General features: G+C 38.2%; 1 protein-coding gene across 1 annotated transcript in view; it reads left to right on the top strand.

The window, feature by feature from the left end:
- lrp1bb (low density lipoprotein receptor-related protein 1Bb) overlaps positions 1-20,144 on the top strand; it is a 168,402-nt gene that overhangs the window by 89,846 nt on the left and 58,412 nt on the right. Inside the window, exons 28-42 of the mRNA XM_029530846.1 lie at positions 672-803; positions 1,083-1,310; positions 1,677-1,851; positions 2,153-2,247; positions 4,711-4,860; positions 8,755-8,895; positions 8,986-9,111; positions 9,263-9,394; positions 12,595-12,729; positions 12,934-13,063; positions 13,408-13,534; positions 13,689-13,840; positions 14,491-14,615; positions 14,821-15,192; positions 17,779-17,968. Of these exons, the coding sequence (XP_029386706.1) occupies positions 672-803; positions 1,083-1,310; positions 1,677-1,851; positions 2,153-2,247; positions 4,711-4,860; positions 8,755-8,895; positions 8,986-9,111; positions 9,263-9,394; positions 12,595-12,729; positions 12,934-13,063; positions 13,408-13,534; positions 13,689-13,840; positions 14,491-14,615; positions 14,821-15,192; positions 17,779-17,968 (2,410 nt within the window). The remainder of the gene's footprint in view (positions 1-671; positions 804-1,082; positions 1,311-1,676; positions 1,852-2,152; positions 2,248-4,710; positions 4,861-8,754; positions 8,896-8,985; positions 9,112-9,262; positions 9,395-12,594; positions 12,730-12,933; positions 13,064-13,407; positions 13,535-13,688; positions 13,841-14,490; positions 14,616-14,820; positions 15,193-17,778; positions 17,969-20,144) is intronic.

Raw genomic sequence — 20,144 nt, 5'->3', positions numbered from 1 at the left:
TTTTGGGGACAGCCTGGTGTACACTATCGTCTGTGCGACTGATGCCATTCATGCTGTTTTCTGAAGTTAAGGAAGTGTACCTGGCCACTCAGTATAACAAATTCTTACTTTTCACTGGCTGTGTCCCTAAATACTTTAAGACTGCCTGTGTTCAGCCTCTTCTCAACAAATCTGGCATTGATCCCTCTGTCTACAATAACTTAAGACCAGCTTCAGTGTACTGCCAGAATTCTAGAAAACTCTATCTCATTACAGCCCCGGAAGGCCTGTTAGACAGCAGTATTTCTGTAAGAAATCCAGTCAGGTTTTCTTAACAATCTAACAAACTTATTGTGCATCCCAGGAACCTCAGACATAAACTTGATATTCTTTGTATAGATTTAAAACCACCTCAGTAATGTCACCAAAGAGCGGTGACCTGCTGTGGGTTTCCAGACACAACCATTCATTGTGGGTATCAGTGTTTTTCATCATCTCATAAGCATCATTTTAGTCATTAGCCTATGATTCATTTCATGGCTGTACCAAAACTTTTAATTTCAGTTTATTTTCTTTGCTGTGTAAAATAACTACAAAAAACTTTACCACTAGATTACAAATTTTGCTGTTCATCGATATTTGTCCTTGCTTGGTGTTTCTCATTTTCTTTCTCTTTCCTCTCCTCCATTCAGCCTCTAACCCATGTGAAGAGAATGATGGACGTGGTCCCTGTTCACATCTGTGTCTCATCAATTACAATCGCACTGCATCCTGCACCTGTCCACACCTTATGAAACTTTCAACCAACAAACAATCCTGCTATGGTGAGTACGAATACTTTCTTACTTCGTCATGCTTCCTTCTCATTATGTCATCACAGCAGAAATGTGGGGTGATGTCTAAACGGCAAGGAGGATATTTTGATTTTGATGAGTTGGGAGTAACCATTTTGATTGACACCAGCATTTGACCATTGTTATCACATTCTCTACTGGATCAGAAGAAAAGGTCAGCAAAGAAACATTTTCTCATTTTTTTTTTTTTTTTTTTTTGTTTTGTTTTGTTTTTTTTTTTTCCTTCTCTCCCCTTTATCATCTTACCAGCAATGAAGAAATTCCTCTTGTATGTGCGTCGGTCTGAAATCCGTGGTGTGGACATTGACAACCCTTACATAAATGTCATGACTGCACTAACAGTGCCAGACATTGATGATGTCACCATGGTAGACTATGATGCTCAGGAGGAGAGGATCTACTGGGCAGACATCAAAACTCAAACCATCAAACGGGCATTCATTAATGGCACCCAGTTGGAGACAATTATTTCTGCAGGTGGGTGTATTACATATTTATACAATATGCAGTGCAAGCTGTATGTGATATGGTCCATAGTATATATAAAATATATGTGTATGTATTTTACTACATCAAATAAATATGTATGCTAAATTATGTTGGTGGGAAAGAACTTTATAATTATTAGTAACATTAATAATAATGTATTATTTTGTCTCCTTGACATCATTATACATGATAATATATGTCACAATATAAAAGTAAACACGTGTCATTTGTTGAAGCCCATACTGCTCATATCCCTTTCTTGTATGAGTTGCCAAAAATTTTATTGAGCTCATTTGCATTATAGTTTTGTAATACATGCAGGCTTAAGAGCTTTTTTTATGCTCTTCCTGACAGACATAGTGAACTGTCGCTGCCTGGCTTTAGACTGGCTTTCCAGGAACTTGTACTGGCTCAGCTCTGAAAATGACGAGTCGCAAATCAATGTGGCTCGCTTTGATGGGTCCCTGAAGACTTCCATCATCCACGGCATTGATAAGCCAAGGTGCCTCGTAGTGCACCCTGCCAAGGGGTAAGTAGATTAGAGCGAAGTGCGCACTTTGTCAGTACCTGACTCTCAATGCATAGCAGCAAGAAACCTGATGACAGACCTCACCTGTAGAAAAGAAAGATCAAGGCCTTGCTGTAAAGAGTTTATGTTTTACAAGGTTGAAATGCAGATCTTTACAAAGCCGTTGGGTGGAATGTAATCTACTTTCTTACATTCAATTTCCAGTTATAATGAACAAAACCAGAACCTTTATTGATTGTTCAGGCCTTGTAACATGTTGTACCTAACTAACTGGATTACTACCCCAAACTTTCCCACACAGGAAAATATACTGGACAGATGGAAACACCATTAACATGGCCAACATGGACGGGAGCAACGGCAAGGTGCTCCACCAGAATCAAAGGGATCCTGTAGGTCAGTAGATCCATGTACCTCTCATTGAGCTTTACCTCAAGCGTGACTAAGTGAACTTGATAGTAAATTACATTTATTTTCAAGTTTAGTAGTAACTCTGTCCCTATAAATCAAGCACACTTGATTTGCCACTGTCTGGAGGGATTTACGAAAGCCTTTTGCAAACACCACAACATCACAAAGCAAGAAATAAAACTGAAGGAATTTGTCAGTTTTGTTTCGTTATGGATTCAATTTATGGTAATTTAATTCAATTAAATTTGCCGGCATCAACAGCTGTGTCTCTGCATGCACCACTTTGCATCTGTGTTTACTTTATTCCAAATTCATTTGAAGTAATTCCCCTATTTGAACTGTAATTTGGTGACGATAACCCAATAAAGGTGTTTACCTAAAAGTTGTAATAATTTTGTTTTGCCTTAATCTGTTTATAATCTGTTTATTTCCATGCATGTACAAGCACTAACTTTACAAGCTGACTCAGATGTGATGTTTCTGCCTGCTTTGACTTTTCCCCTGTCCCTTTCTCTGTTTTGTCAAGAGTCAGAGTGAACATCCAGCCTCTTAGTGCTGTTTTTATGCCAGCAGCCACTGTCAAAAAAAAACTCTTTAAGTAAAATTGTTCAAATTGGGCTTGGCAAGGTCGTGGAGTCTACCAATGTTGGCGTTCCTTTGAACCCCAGACAAATAACAGAAGGGTAAATTGAAAATACATGTTAAACTCTGTTTACATCTTGTGTGCTCAGCAATTTGAACCACAACAAAACCATTTACATTCAAATCTAATTTTAACAGGAGTGCTCTCAATTGTCCTTCAAGCAGCTGTTGTGAAGAATTAACCTAGACAGTAGGTGTGCAATAGGTGTCTAACTGACAGGCATGTTAATTGGCAAGCAGTCTGAACAAGGAGCACTGCTTAAGGGTGCCAGTTGGGGAAGTGAGCGTATCACGTATTGTGATTTTGTTGGTGTGAGATTAAATTTCAGTGGCTCAGTTTTCCATAAACGTTTATATGACAATATTGAGGAAGTGGGCATGTTTTGGAAAATTGTTTGGTAATTATTTTTTTTAAGTTTTAGATATAGCTATCTTTAGCCTAACTTGCACACCACTGATTTTTGTGATGATGATGTTCAGCATGATTCATTCGAACCATTGATTAGTCAGAGCTGTTTGATTTGAATTCTTTTGTACTTGCCCATAATTGAAGCCTGATGAAAACAATCAGCACTCGTCTCTGGTAGCTGCGTCTGTCAGCAATTCACATAGCAGAGAGGACTGAATTTCACTGGCTTCATTTATGATTATGGGATCAACCAGGGGACACGACTAAATTAATGATGCATTGTGACTGTGAGTCTGCCAGACATAAATCCAACACATGGTGGGATACAGTGAGTTGTTCAGGGGCCCACAATTTAATTGCTATTGCTTCGCTAACCCTAGCCCACCATTAACAGGAGTATTCAATGAAAAACGGCTATGTAAACGAGGGAATGGATTTAAAAGCAGTTCTCCTTCTGTGCTCATTTGTTTACAGCTAACGGTTTTAGAGATTCCCTGCCAACATCAGATAAAGACACACATAATAGATAATAACCATCAAATTCATAGAAAATACATACAGTAAATGTACTAAACAAGTAGTTTCAAAATGTGTTTTGTTTCTTTTTCTTTCTTTGTTTTTACACAGAAATGAGAGTATTTGTTTTACCATCAAGTAGAACTTCTTCCAGGATCATCTTTTTTACTGACATCTCTAAAATTACACTTTGATGATGATTATATATACTATTTTCACTTGTATATATATATTCTGTGTCCTTTGCATGTGTTTGTATACAAGTTTCTCTGGTGATGTTAGAAATCCTGCTGTTTTGTGTTTCAATCACAAGTGGACAGTTCCAACTGTGCCTGTCTACATCTGGCATTAAAATGTGTTTTGAGTGATGATTGGATTTCTTAGATTCTCTGCTTTATATGGAAATAAGCATGTATGCATTTTTCTTTTTAGCCAAATCCAACTGTGACAGATGGCTCTGTTGTTAATTAGTTTGAGAGGGAGAAAGTGAGAAAGATAAATGGGAGAGATACAGAGACTGAGATAAAGATAGAGAAGGGTACCGGGGGGTGAGACATTTAACCATTTCAAATAATTTTTGAAACTGTCCAGGGGATGTCTGTGTCTGTCCTGGACTACATTACAGAACTGCCCACTCCTCTGTTTTGTTCATAGTACTAAAAAAAATGTGGCTGCATGTGACCCAGACCACCTTTGAATTTGATGTGAGTTTAAATTTCATCTTTACTCATGGGGGTGTCCACACATGTACCTCAAACTGTGTCCACTTAGGGTCAGATCATCTGAGATGGATGTAAATGCCGGGTCTAAATGGGGCCCAAGTGATGCCTGGCACAATGATTACTAATCAGCTGTCCTCTCTTCACTTGTATTACTCTCAGGTCTCTCAATAGACTACACTGCCAACAAGCTGTACTGGATAAGCTCGGCCAATGGCACTATCAACAGGTGCAATCTGGATGGCAGTGGGCTTGAGGTGCTGGAGGCTCTAAAGAGGGAGTTAGCCAAAGGCACAGCTCTGGCCGTGATGGGTGAGTGGAGCTTGTCACAAGTACATCAGTTTGCCATTGGGGATTAGACAGTGTGTGGAGGGTACATAGTTAACCAGCTAAGTGGCCGGGGCTATGGAAAAGAGCTGTTTACACAGTGGTGACAAAAGATAATTAAAATGCCCCACAGCACTAATTGATGATTGATTTTTTTTTTTTTTTTTTTTTTTTTTTCTGACTTTGGTAATGAAAAGGGAGGAGTCTGTTCATTATGTCTTGATTCTTGGCATCAGGGTTGAATCCAGTGAGTCCTGTTATCTATCATCTCATTTTGGTTTAGAAACCTCCTGAAATCTTAGTCACAGCTTGCTCCTACGTGGTGTGCAGGGTCAGGTTCGTCAACTGTTCATGAGCTGTTTTGTTTTTTATATACATCCAAGCTGCCGACAGCAACTTGTTATTGTAAATTAGTTCTTAACCATGAGTTCAGCCCAACCTCATTCTGACAATACACCAGCATGAAGGTGTGCAAAACTGATGAAATACCCTATATGCTATACCAACAAGCATTACAATATACTGTACTCCATTGAGTAGGGACTGCACTATTTCATTTATTCTTCTTTTTGTTTGTTTCTTATATTTATTTCCTTTCTTTTTGTTATTATTATGTTGAGTTTTGTTTGTTTGTTTGTTTTTTCAGAACCTAATTTTGATTTTAAATCATCTTACTACCACTGGGTAGCAATCGTGCAACTGGAAGCTTCCCAGTAAGCTATGCAAATGCATTGTGCTTGCCAAGATTGGTAATTAGAAGGGGGCAGACACATTGAAAAGAGCTTGTGTGCTTGTGTGTGGTTCAAAGTGTAATTTCTATTTTTTCTAATTAAGAAAAAAAAATCTATTGTGTTGTCAGGGTGATAATATGTTCTTGAAGCATGTTGTGGATCATGTCAAGTCTGTGCTTCCTTTGTGGTATCTGTCACAATGCGCAGAGAATATTAATTGGCACACTATGGGATAACACATCACCTTCACAATAGAATCCTATTTTATTGGGTAGCTCTTAGCATTCTGCAACTCTTATCTACATCGTAATAATTTTTTATTTCATATTTATAGGATTTTCTGTTCTTTCCACAACAAGCAAAAATGGTGAAATGCAGGTGTCAATGACATTTTCATGACATGTGTACGTTAGGGAAATAAACTGTAGAATGTACAGCGATGTACCATTATTATTAATTAATCATTGAAGAGAGAAATTTCATAGTGATTCAGAATATTTTGACATGCAAAGATGATAGCAACCCATGGATTTTTCTATTTAAACTTAAATTCATGCAATCATGAAAGTGTATTTAAGGTTTAGACCTATTTAATGATCTTTGTATGGTGTGATTGGATTCATCTGCCATTAAATCTATTATGTGCTGTACACACAATTATTAATTAAACTTGGTGTTCTATAGGAACTGCATTCCATATGTCTTTCATTCCTTACCAATATATGTCTAGAAAAATTAAGTTTTCATATAGTATCTGATAGCACATATCACTCTGTGTGCTACAAGTACTCACTGAACTACTACTTCACTAAATGTGTACATTTCAGACTATTTACATGAACGTGACTTAACAACATTGTCTTCTATAAATACTCTTAAAAGAAGACATTTAATTTACATTTAGCCTGACATCTGCAACCAGCATTTAAATCAAATCGAATTAAATTGGATTTATGTATATATTGCACCAAATCACAACAACGTTACAGGAAGGCACTTTACATACAGAGCAGGTCTAGACCAAACCTGGCGACAGTAGCAAGGGCGGCCATCTGCTTCGGCCGGTTGGGTAGAGGGGGGGAGAGAGAGAGAGAGAGAGGGAGATTTCGACCACCTTTGCTATAAACCATCAAGTAGATACTTGAAAATCTTACAAAATCAGCCGAAAAAAGGAGGCGTGGGAGAGGCCAGCAAGACATCAGCCAAACAGGTCATTTTCCAGTCTCGAGTTTCTTTTGCTGTTGGTAGATTAAGTAGACTGCTTAGAGAGTATTAACCCACTACAATTTTTTTTTTCTGGTCTCCATGGTAAAATGCAATTAAGTGCATCTGCAGACCATTCAGTCTATTCACCACATTTGTTTTCAACATCTCTCTGTTTGTACTTTTTCCTCCTAGGTTCAGCAAACTGTGATTATATGTGTAATACGAGTATTAGAATGACATTTTGAATGTGAAGATAGCCTAAATACATGCGCAGTCTCCTTGACTGCCAAATAACTAGTGGTTGTCATCAGGTGAGCCTACTGGGATTTAGCCAATCAATTCATTACTGAGCATTAATCTAACATTATTCCGCTCTCCCCTCTGGTGTGTGATCGGGTGGTGTTTGAAGTGGTTAAGGTCACATAAACACAAAGAAAGCTTGAGATTTTTTTTAAGACTTGTAGCTTCTTCACATCAGGAGGTAAAGGCACACAATCATGAAAGGGTTTTCCAAAGGTTATTTCTCTGCAATGAAAAAAAATGAAAAAGATATTGTGTCTCACTGAGGTGCTTGTGTTTCCTTCTAGCTTTTTCATTTTGCATGCCTGTCATCGGGATTGCTCATGCTAGTTGTGAAAAGGTATAATGAAGGCACAGTTACTGACACAAGGTCGATCCACCCGGGTTCTAGGGCTTTGTAATAATTGGATTGGCTTGAGGGAAAGGTGAGGGTTTCTATTTAGAAGGTGCGTGTGATCCATCAGACTTGACTTGCTTGGAATGAAACGAGCAGTTGAGATGGAAATTGAATATGATGTGACAAAAACCGAACAATCACCGCTAGCAAGCGGTCCCCATGGCATTAAATTAGCACAGAGTGCAAAGCTAATCTAGGTTTACGTGCCCTCCAGGGTCAAATGTTTTGTAAACTGCATGTAGACTGTCATCCTTGCACATGGGAATTTGTCTGATTGGTGGATTGATGGAAAGAAGTTAGTCCCATTGAGCCTTTTTTTTTTTTTTTTTTTGGCAGTCTGCATCAATGACGCTGTTCATACAATTATCATGTGGTTCCTGCTCCCTGGCTTTCTGCATGTTGCTTTAGAATACCATGATTACTGTTTTGTTTTTTTGTTTGTTTTATTGTTTTTTAAGTAGAATCACGTTCATCTAGCTCCCCATTTACAATGTCTGTTTTTGGATGGAGGTGGGGTTACCTGATTTTACTCCACTATATGCTTCAGTGATAAGTTGAGAGTACCAATCATATCTGTAGTGTCTGTAGCAAAGTCTATGGACTCTACAGCACTGATCTCTGCTGAGGTGGGTGTCGGAGGACAGTGTGGTCGTGGTAGCCACAGCATGAAATCTTAAGAGTTCACTGTTGCACAAATCCATGACATTTTTCTTTGTGAGGTATGAATTAAAAAAATAAAATAAAAAAATGAAGAGACGTTGCTTCAATATCACATAATGTTTAACAAAGTGAACAGACATATGACAGTAAGTCACTCAAATTGAAGTGCATGGGACAGCCTCTGTTGGTCAAGACCTTTTCCAGACATCTAAGTTTCTATGTTGTCTGGCTGCGAGATGTACACATCATCAGTGGCAAGTGGCCAGATTGGGTTATCACACTCTTTAATCTCAAATCAGACCAGAGAATGCTTAAATTATTCAGGGGTCTTACGATATACGGGTGCCAGCATTGGTAGATCAGAGTGCCAGTTGGTGCTGCACTTGGAATTGACGATGAAGGGCGGTGTTTGATTGAGCTGTCGTGTTTCTGAAGGCTTGTTAGCATAGCATTGTTGCAAATGTTGCATACATTTCACAGTGAAGACAAAATGCTGCACTAGTGGAATTTGCCCACGCATCACAATTTTACTTCCATCTACTTGTATGGCCAGATTTTGAAAGAAAGTGAAATTGATGGTTGCAGGTGGCAAACTATGGTGGGCAGATGAGGAATCAGCACAGCTGGGAACAGTTACCAAGAGAGACGGACGAAACCTGCTGATTTTGAGAAACAAAACAAGCGGGGTGGTTCATATGAAGGTGTACGACAGAGATGGTCAGAAAGGTAAGCAGGCCCACATATTAAAGCAAAAGGAAGACACACACTGCCCACATATATTGTCTTTACATTTTGCTGTTTGTCTGTAACATTCAGGAAGAAATCCGTGCCAGATAAACAATGGAGGGTGCTCACAGCTCTGTTTTCCCACTTCTGAGAACAGCCGTAGTTGCTCCTGCACAGTTGGCTACAACTTGCGAAGTGACCGCATGTCTTGCGAAGGCAAGTTTTTCAAATAATGCAGCTGCCGTTAGTGCATTTTTTTTTCAGTGTACATTATGTGATCAGTCAAAACTAAGGTCCAAGGACATTCTTATTTTGCATGCTTTGGTTCCTTTGTTGGTGGTATAATACAACATTTGTCATTCTTCAGGTGTTGACTCATTTCTGATATATTCCATCCACGAGGGTATCCGGGGAATCGCTCTTGACCCAAATGACAACAGTGAGGCCCTCATGCCCATCACAGGAACATTGTTTGCTGTGGGGGTTGACTTCCATGCAGGTATATCATCATGCATCCAGACAGAGAGGGATTTTCACTTTTTTTTTTTTTTAAGTGTTTATTTTCGGGTTAAAGACAGCAGATACTTGTCCCTCCAGGAGTTATCATGAATGATACAGTCAAATTTCCATTTTGACCCTTGTACTTTCGGATTAGAAGGAAGTTATTTAAAGGTGCTTAAAACACTTTGGTGTGTGGTTATTTGATGAACATGACCTTTAAATGTGAAAACTAACAGTTTAAATGTGGCTTTTTTAATCCAGTGATATTTCAAAGAGTTAACTTAGACGGAAAGTTTAATGTCTCACACTTTCACAAGACAGACTCACAAAGGTTAAATGCCTACTTTGGCCTTGTCAGTATATCTGCCCTATACCTTTATATAATGACTTTATTTAGTGATGTAATGGACAAAGATAATAGAAATACAAATAATGATGATAAAAGAGCCTTACAGTCAGCAGTAATGCCAACCCTACACTAGATGACAGGGTTCAAGATTTATGTTAACACAAGCCCCCCAAATTTAAATTCCTAGTCATATTTCTCAAAATCAAGCAAGAGTTTCTGAAATATACCACAGGAGCAGAGCAGTTTGAAATCATCCCATTTTCATGCGTGGTTTATGTAGCCATGCTACAAACCCTTTCTGTTCTGAATCCTAAAAATGGAGGTAAAGGTCTTTCTTTTACCTGATTGTAACACTAAGAATAATGATCTGTGGGCTTCTGACGTGTGCTGTAGATGAATGGTTAGAAAGATCACATTATAGCGGATTCTCAGGCCATGAATAAGATGAAGCTATTTCCACACAAGCCTCTGAAACAATCTTAATACAAAACAATTCCCAAGATATTATATCAACTGAATGTATCCTAACATGCACTGGAAAGCATGAAGCCAATACTTTGTTACATCCCTGCGTATGATAAAAATAATAGATTTATTGCACAGACAAATGCTATGAATACACTATAGGCTGCTAGTGTTCCATATGTGTAATAGGTTTCTACTGATAGCATGATGACAAACGCAGTGTAAAGGAAACTGCATATGCACGAAAGAAACTATATACACACAAGGTGACCATAATAAGGATATGCAGCCATTCTTCTTAGAGAAAGAAACGCAATGCCCTGTTGGGATAATTCAGCATGAATGCTCTGGGTTTCCTATGTAGGTTCACAAAAAATAAAGGTAGTAAATGTAAATTTATACAAAGGTTGCTCAAACTAATATTTCACCAAGATGACTGCCAGAGGCAGGGATCAGCAACTATTCCATCACTTGGCAGGAACTAATAGCTACAGTATGTTTTCTATTGAAGGCAAAAATATGATGCAGAACAATATTCACAACAAAGTGTCTGTGTGCGGTTGGGAGCGGCTGAACATAAGTTTAAGTTCATGACTGTTTTTGTCTTTTTGTGCATGTCTCAGGAGAGCATGAAGCCCAAATTAAATCAAATCTATTTTGTATGGCCATTAGAGGTCATTTTTCAGTCACAGTCACGTTGGTCATCCCACCATTTTGTAATATTCAAATATTTAAACAGCTAGACCCACTCTATCCTATAGTGCCATCATTAAGTCAATATTTGTCAAATGCTTATTTTACTTCTGTTCCAAACGCTATAAAGAGATGTCTGAGCTGCAGAAGTATACTTTTTATACTTTCCTTCTGGCAGCAGCCAGTGTCAGATATTATGTTTTTGGCACTTTGTCTAGCTGTTTGTCTGCCATATCTGTCCTATCTTTATTCTGTTAGAGAGATTTCTTGTCAAAAGCACAGCGTACTCTGTGCGGCCACTTGCAAATTCATATTCTAACTATGACACAAAATAAGGAATCAATTTTTTCATGTCCAGATGGTCAAATGTCATCTTGACTGTGACATAACAAAAACACTTGATCATTATTTAATTCTGTAATTCAACAACAGGTGACTATGACTATATTTGCTTTAACAAGGTTAGTATCATGTAATTCCATCATGCTAATATCTTAAACTAAAATATTATAATATTTCAGAATATCACTATAGCTACTTAAAATATTTTGGCATTCTCATTTTGAATATTGAATTGATGAATTGAGATCAAAGTGCTGGTAAAATGACTCTGGACTTTTAATCTCGTAATTCTGATGAAATGATCCTTTAAACATGAATTCAGATATATTCAAATTGTTTTAATTGCAAGTACTGTCTTCTAAATAAGTAATAAATAAATGTTTTGACTAGTCACAAAAAATACTCATAAAAACTATAAATAACCACAGTAAGTATATAAGTATATATAGTATATAATCACTCTTTGTATTTTGATCATGGAACTTTACTGGACCGGACTCTCTATGTCAACTTTTCAATTCACTGAGAGCAGGAGAACTGGTTTCTCTGTTCTCAGTTGTCATCCAGTCACTACCAAGACCACCTGAAATCTTATTTAAATCTGAACAACCTCACATCGCAATCTTTATATGCAACCTCGGCTTTTGGAAAGAGAATATAAGCCAAATCCAAGCCAAAATTAGACATTGCCAAAGTATAGAACATGATTGCCAATCATCCTGTTCTTTGTGACTGTGGGCAGGTGAACATGCAAATACATTACTAAACCCTTCCAAAGGAAGCAGTAGATAGCACACGCATAGCATTTACATGTCATTACAGACGCCAGGCTGCCAGAGCAGAACAGATGAAAGCCCTGGAGCTGTATTCTGTCATAGGTGAGCTACATGTTAAGCGTGTAAAGGCAACCGAAACAAGAACCTACAAATAAACATAAAACGCCCTCTAAACTCCTAATAACCTGTACAGAGCCCAACTGACGAGAGACACACTTAAAGACTGCACCATAAATAAATTACATACAAATGCTTATGCAACAGGGCTGTAAAATCAGAAGAGGGCCATAACAATTTTACCAACATGTTTTGCATGAAGCAATATACTACCCTGTAAAATTTGGTCAACAATCTTCTTTCCTGTTGAGGCACTGTAAGTTAGCAAAGAACTTGGGCTTAACTGTGTGGGAATTTTTGCCATCATACTTTATCGTCCCACACAACATTTGGTGAAATGGGCCGAGCTGCAGTAAAATGTGGTTTCATGAGCTACTTTGTTTGATGGTGTAAATACCTTTGTGGCATCATCCCTTTTTTTTCCTCTTGTCATTAACTGCATTGTGTGTTTTGCAGGAAATGACACTGTATATTGGACAGACATGGGCCTGAACAAAATCTCTCGTGCCAAACGCGATCAGACCTGGAGGGAGGATATCATTACGACTGGGATCAGTCGAGTGGAAGGCATTGCTGTTGACTGGATTGCTGGTTAGTGTCAGGATTCCCTTTGCCTAGAATTTAATACTGGTTATCAAAAAAAAAAAAAATCATATGAACATCTAATTTCAGCATCAAGTAGATGTTTTGTGTGTGTGGGATCATGATGCCGCCAATTTGTGCTCTTATTCTACTGAGGATCAATATACTTAATAAAACAATTTTCATATCTTACTAATGCTTCTCTCTACGCAGGAAACCTATATTGGACTGACCATGGTTTCAATTTAATTGAAATCTCAAGACTGAATGGTGCATACCGATCAGTGGTTATATCTGAAGGACTTGACCAGCCAAGGGCCATTGCCGTACATCCACAGAAGGGGTTGGAAATGTCTTTAATTTTTAATCCCCCCCCCCCCCATTCTCTCTGTGAAATGTTTATTGCAATCAGTAACATCGCTTTCAACAGTGATACAGGCTGTTAATAATACATTTGCCGAGAGAAATTGTGATGTGAAAAGAGGTAATGGCCGATCCCATAAATATTTTTGTTTTGGTGTGTTGGCAGTCATACAAACAATGTTTGGCCACTTCCTTGCTTAAGTCATTTTGACTGTTAATTTTGTTTATTTTAAAGTCATTATTCTTCACACAATATGTATTTTAATCTGAGATAATGAGGTTTAATTCCTAACTTTTAAGACTTTTGTGTTCTGTGGTGGCCAGGTATCTGTTCTGGACTGAATGGGGCCAGAATCCTTGTATTGGTCGCTCCCGTCTAGATGGCTCGGACCAGGTTACCTTGGTTAACTCAGGCATCATATGGCCCAATGGAATTTCCATAGATTATGAGGTGCAGTTTCACACAGATTCACAAACGTCGTCAACCTCATCTGCCTCCATTCGCTTCCTACACCCATGCCTTCTCCCTTATATTACTTTTTGCTGAAATATAACAATGTGTAACCAGCTCCGCATGTGATATACCTTTTAAAATTATTCTCCAGGAAAATACATTATACTGGTGTGACGCCCGCACAGATAAGATCGAGAGGATCAACCTTGAGACAGGTGAGAGCCGGGAGATTGTACTGTCAGTGGCCAACGTAGACCTCTTCTCAGTGGCTGTGTTTGGGCCTTATATCTACTGGTCTGACAGGTAATTTATAATTTTTTTTAAACTGCACACATATGTATTGCCCTACAAAGCCTACAATGCAAACCCATTAACCCTTCCCTTTACAGGTCTCAAGAAAATATTAAGAACAACAGTTATAGCGAAGGTCACTACCATTGTGAATACTCCAGGCACAATTCAGTATTATCAGCAAGCGAATCTTCTTGCTCAACCATCTGTGAAATCACACAGTTAAATTCAGTGATTCTTTATTTCCTGTCATGAAGTTTTTCTGAAGCAAAAGCATGCTGAGATGCAAAGTGCCAGTAGAGAATTGTTGTGAAGTGGATCATCCCGCCCCTCTTCTTTTGGTTTTGTTTACTTGACCTAGCCATGACTTCATAGTCAATTATCTAATTAACAACAGGGATGATGGTGAGAAGAAGCTGCTAGCTTCACTGCACTTTTATCCTCACCTTTTTTAAAAACATCTGAAGTATCAGAACTGGCTGGCCGTCTTGGATTTTTTTCATTCATGACATTATATTATCTATTTTTCTAACGAGCTATCTTTCCATTTGTTATGCTGCCAAAGTGAATCTATCGTGTAGTCCAAAGTCTATTTTATGTATATTTTTGCAAATAAAACCTATTCTTGTTTTGTTTTTTTATTTTCTGCTGATATTGTTCAGGGCACACTCAAATGGTTCAATCCGTCGTGGCTTCAAGACTGATACTAGTGAGGCTGTAACCATGAGGAGTGGACTAGGGGTTAATTTAAAGGGTGTGACAGTCTTCAATAGAGGCAGAGAAAAAGGTAGATGCATCAGTTTTACAGTCTTATTAATATTTTACTGTTGTCGTTTTTGTTGCCTGGCCTGTATTTGGTTTGGAAGAGTTCTTACAAAATACACTTTGTATTGGTTACCTGAATATTTCTTTATTCATCATCAGTATACAATTTACCACACAAAGGCAGGGAATGTTATTGCCAGTAACTGAACGTGTGTTTGGTTTTGAAGGCACCAACCCTTGTGCCAGGAGTAATGGAGGCTGCCAGCAGCTGTGCTTTCACCTGGGCAGTGGTCGCCGAACCTGCTCCTGTGCTCATGGCCGCTTGGCAGATGATGGCTTTGCCTGTGAGCGCTATGAAGGTTATTTACTCTACTCTGAGAGGGCTATACTGAAAAGTATCCATCTTTCAGATGAGAATGACCTTAATTCGCCTGTCCAGCCTTTTGAAAATCCTACATTTTTCAAGAATGTCATCGCACTGGCCTTTGACTATAGTCAGAAGACAGCTGGGGCAAACCGCATTTTTTTCAGTGATGTCCACTTTGGAAATATCCAGATGATTAATGATGACTGGACAGGAAGATCTATAATTGCAGAAAGTAAGTGAATGTTATGCTGTTATTACTAATCACATGTTTTTCATCATTAAAAAGCCTGGCAAATATTGTGACCTCTGTTCTGAGTCAGTGTGGCACAATTAAGATTATCACACCTACACTAGGATTTTTTTCTTGTTTGTTCTTGTTTTCATGGAAAAGATACATTTAGCTATTAATCTGGACTGCTATCTAAACAACTAGGCAATTACCCACTTTTTGCTTGCACCTCCTTCTGACATATATGTAACTATGCAACTGATTTTTTGATTTTTTTTTTTAATCTCCGGACTGCCAATATGCTACTAGTGTATAGTGGCACTGAAGTGGAGCAGACCCAGTGTGAACATTGATCCAAGACTGCTGACATGCTGCTGCAGATGAGCCGTCATGTAATTTTTGCTGCATTTCTTATTATATGAGAATCTTGTGACTATAACATAAACACAGCATTGATAGCGTCTTACGTTTTCTACTTTTGTCTCTTATCATTCTTTTGTAAAGACCACATATTACTAAATCACTATGGTATAATACCTATGTTTGAAAGTTTTGCTGTTACGGAGTAAATGATGGCTACAGTCCCTCTTTATTTTCTTCACCAAAGCTCAGTCAGTCTTGTCTGGATACGCATGACTGGGTTCAGATGAACAGCAAAAGCCTCTGTTCTGCTCGGCTAGCACCCGCTGCCATTCTGTGAAGTTTCCACAGGGAGCAGAGCTCAGCACCTTCCCACCTCCTCCTCACACTAGGAGGCTGGCAATGCTACTAATCCACTCCAACCCATCCCCCAACTCATCTCCCAAACCCCACTGAGTGAGCTTTCAGTTTATTTATTTATCATCTAGAACCATCTTCTGAACCATCTGTTGGGATTTGCAAGTATCCTTCACACCTTAGCACGTGTGAAATGTAAAATCAGAGTGTTATAAACAATTGCAATTAATCTCTCTTGTTCCAATTAGTCTATTTAGTGTTGAATGAAAGCAGCATGTCCTTCTAATGCATAATGTTTTGATGGAATGTACACCTTTAGGCAGTGTCTAACCTTGCACTGTATACAAAAGCAAGACTCCCTTCTCTTCTCCTCTTAAAGTTTCTGCCTGCATCTCATCATTGGGAAAAGGTGAAGATGTTAATCATCCATATTTCCCTAATTAAACTCCTTGTCCCCCATTAATTACTCTCTCGCTCCGCCAACAATTTGTGAGAAAGTCCAAGCTGCCAGACGGCCTTTATTGCAAACTATTAATTAGTGATTGGCTGACTCAGTTAAAGTCTTAAGTATTCTAGAGTATGGTTTATGGGTTTTTAGATAAGAGGATACAGCCAAATTCTGTTGCATTGGCCACAAGTTCACCATTTAGATGAAATATGGGCTGCCTTGACAGATGACAGCATGCAAAAATTCAGGAGTCACAGAACAGAGGTTCACAATATTTGCCAAATGGTGCATGCAGATGTTATGATAATAATAAGAAAATGTTAACTGTTTGTGCAATGTTTACTGTGGATGCTGTTTCTTAAACTGATAAGGTTAACACCTATGTTCTTTGATGTTTCTAAGTGTGTACATCTTGAAAGTTAATCTCTTGCTTCGTCAAGCAATGACCAAACATACTTACAGACAATTGTTGTACATGAATGAGCGCACACGAAAATCTGGTTCATGCAGGTAATCTTTCAAATACTATTATCTATTGCGTTTAAACTAGATGGTCCAGTGGCTTTGTAAAGTGCAACCTTTTTAAATGCTTATAAATAGACTGTATCAATGAATAAATATGTAACTTTGAGACATATATATGTGTGTGTGTGTGTGTGTGTGTGTGTGGATGCGTACGTGACAACTCAGCTGCACACGTGCATTTATATATATTGCTTCTTCAGATTGTGTAATATTGAAACAATGGAGTCAGTAGGTCATTTAAAAAACACTGCAAAGAAGGCTACAGTGAATGATAAAATATGAAGTTGGCCACTTTCTCTGTCTGCTATCAGTGTCTATCTAAAAGGTTCACTCCCTGTCTGCCACATTCTCACATTATTCCGAGAGGATGCAAAGGCTTTTTCATATTCTGTCTTTAGGAAATTGGTTTGCAGTAAAAACATTCAGGCACTGAGTGACTGTTGCATCAACAAATACTTTTCTGTCCAGTGTATTGAGGCATGCAGTTATTTTCCTGTCAGTCACCAAGAAAACATAATCCCAATTCCAACACAATTGGAGTCTGCCATCTGTTGCAAGCAGTCAGTATTTTTACCTAAATCTGCAGCATGTACAGTTTTTATATTACATTTGGGACACAAAAGAGGTTATCGATAAACTAAATGAACAATTTCACTCAATGAGAATGCTCTTTCTGTGTGTGCATGTCACTTTTGTCACTTAAACAACCAAGGATGGATGCCCTGTTGTAGACTAATTTGGCAGATGTATTTTTCATATGAAGGTCTTGCCAAGAGCAGCTTTAAAGATGAGTGTCCTTCTGGCAGCTCTGATTTTTCACTGAACTGAATTAGGCTTCACTGATTGCAACTGGAGCTTTGGTTCTATGTTTTTTTTTTTGTTGTTTTTTTTTCTTCTAGATGTGGGCTCAGTGGAGGGTCTCTCCTATCACCGCGCATGGGACACTTTATATTGGACCAGCTCTACCACCTCCACCATCACCAGGCAAACTGTGGACCAGAAACGAGCCGGTGCCTTTAGCAGGCAGGCTGTGGTCACTCTTTCGGAGGAAGACCATCCACATGCCCTGGCCCTGGATGAGTGTCAAAAGTCAGTGCATTCTCTCATCGTTTACCACCAGCTTTTGTATATAAATATCTGCCGTGCACTCTATAATAGTTTTAACTTATTTCATTATATTTAATGGTGCTGGTAAATATATATATTAGAGTACGTTATTTGTGTTTCTGGTTTCTGAGACAGACAAGCTTGTGCATACCTTTTTACGACTGCAAGGCATTACTCTCACATTTTCCCATTAAGGTTTTTAATGCACTTAATAGAGAAGGTCACTCCTAGAGTTATCACTCAGGGAGAATTAAAAAAAAAAAAGTCACATCACTGCTGTTCTGTGCAGTTAGGACACATTTTAAGATCTTTTTCCTTGTCTATAAATCTATTCATTGACTACACTGTTGACATGCAGCCAGATATGGCCACCGTAGAGCTCTATGCTGTGCTTTTTACTGCTCGCTGTAGCGAATGCAGTAAATCAGAGGACAGAAACATGAGTTGAGGTTTTTACAGGTTCTGATAATATGTTTTTGATTTTAGAATAAGTGGAATATAATTAGATGATAAGGGTTGGGTTTTTGTTTTTTTGTTTGGTTTTTTTTATGTGATAGTGTAAATTTAGCCTTTTAATGACCAGAGCTAAAATTTAGGCCCTTTATGTTCTCAGGAGCTACAATTTGAGACTTTATAAAGTACATTGTGTGTTTTCTACTGTATTATGTTGTGCATTTTGCAATTCTCATGTAGAAGGTGCCATCTGTTCTACTGCAAAGAAATATTAATTTAATTTAAGTGATAAGTATTGTTCTTTTTAAAATAGTGCTTTACTATTTCTATTGCAAGTTGCTCAGATTGTTTGTGACCGTTCTAAAAAGAGTATCTTGCTCCTGCTGTTGGACTAAACTAAATTAATTTCTTGACCTCAGACTATATCCTTGGTTTGCAATTTGGCACCATATCCATCCCACTCCAGAAACTCTGTCTGATAATTAGAATTCAAACTCAAATGATTAATTAGCAGTCTGTGGCTGTGACTTCTGACCAGAATTCTTATTATCACACTAGAGTGGACTTCCATGACTTCATTACAGTTCTAAGTGAAAGCCCCGGGGCTGAAGTAAAAACATCATGAATTATTTGAAAACGCATCTAGCCCTTTTTGTTCTCAATTATTTGTGTCCATACCTTTAATTTAAAACATCCGCTGTCCATCTTCTAAATTGCATGTAAACCAAGATACAAATTTTGTATTCATCTTCTGCTCTTATCATTTTTTTTTACTCATATGCTCTCAGAGAAGAATGTGATTAAAATGTTTTCATCACAAGCTGTATGCTGTGATCTGTTTTATCACACTGAACCTACACACTGCACTACAGCTACACTCTCTCACTGATGAGCTCCTTTGGGGCATACAGTCGGGTAAGCTGATGACAGACAATGGAGATCTTTGAGAGTTATCCAAGGTTGATGATAACTGACATAATAATAGATAATTTCACATTGCACCATATAGAGTTTACAACAAAGACATTAGGTGAACTAAGTAGGACCAAAATGGAAAACATGAAATAAATAAGTAAATAATTGAAAATAAAGTGCACAGAAACAATGTCTTGGGCATGATTTTTTTTTTCCCTTCATTCTTTAAATGACACCTCTGCTCTGAATTTCAGAAGCTATTATATCACCAGACACAAATATACCACAGGTTTTGATTACACCAGAATTGACCTCTTCCAGCTGCCCCACAATTCTTTCCCCATGGGTGCAATCTCACTGTTGGTTTTATCTGCACCGCACAATCCAAAGTTGCCCCAGAAATAACCACCCTCTTCAGTGCATCTATAATTTTCCTATAGTTGTTGGTACAAGCCTTCAATAAACCAGCAGTTGCTGATCTCAGTGTTTTTTGGCCTGTAGTTACTCAGGGAGTTATCATTGTGCCTTTGTCTTTGTCATGTTGTTGGAAATGAGGATACAGTACCTGTCTTTGTTGTGTTTCTTTATCGAGGGTTTAACAAAAGCAGTTTTTTTATGGATTGATCATGTTCAGGACGTGACGAGTAACACTTTTGACCACCCACTTAAATATGCCATGGCAAAGTAAAGGTCAGTAGAAGTGACTGGTGAATTTCCCCATGGTTACCTCTTTTTTGCTGATGTTTTTAACAGGTTTAGCGAGATGACCTGTGTCGACATCAGCAATCAT

The sequence above is a fragment of the Echeneis naucrates genome, chromosome 21, assembly GCF_900963305.1.
Source record: "Echeneis naucrates chromosome 21, fEcheNa1.1, whole genome shotgun sequence".
NCBI classification, from domain to species: domain Eukaryota; kingdom Metazoa; phylum Chordata; class Actinopteri; order Carangiformes; family Echeneidae; genus Echeneis; species Echeneis naucrates.
Note: the sequence above shows the minus strand (reverse complement) of the source record. Positions and strands in the feature narration are given on the sequence as shown.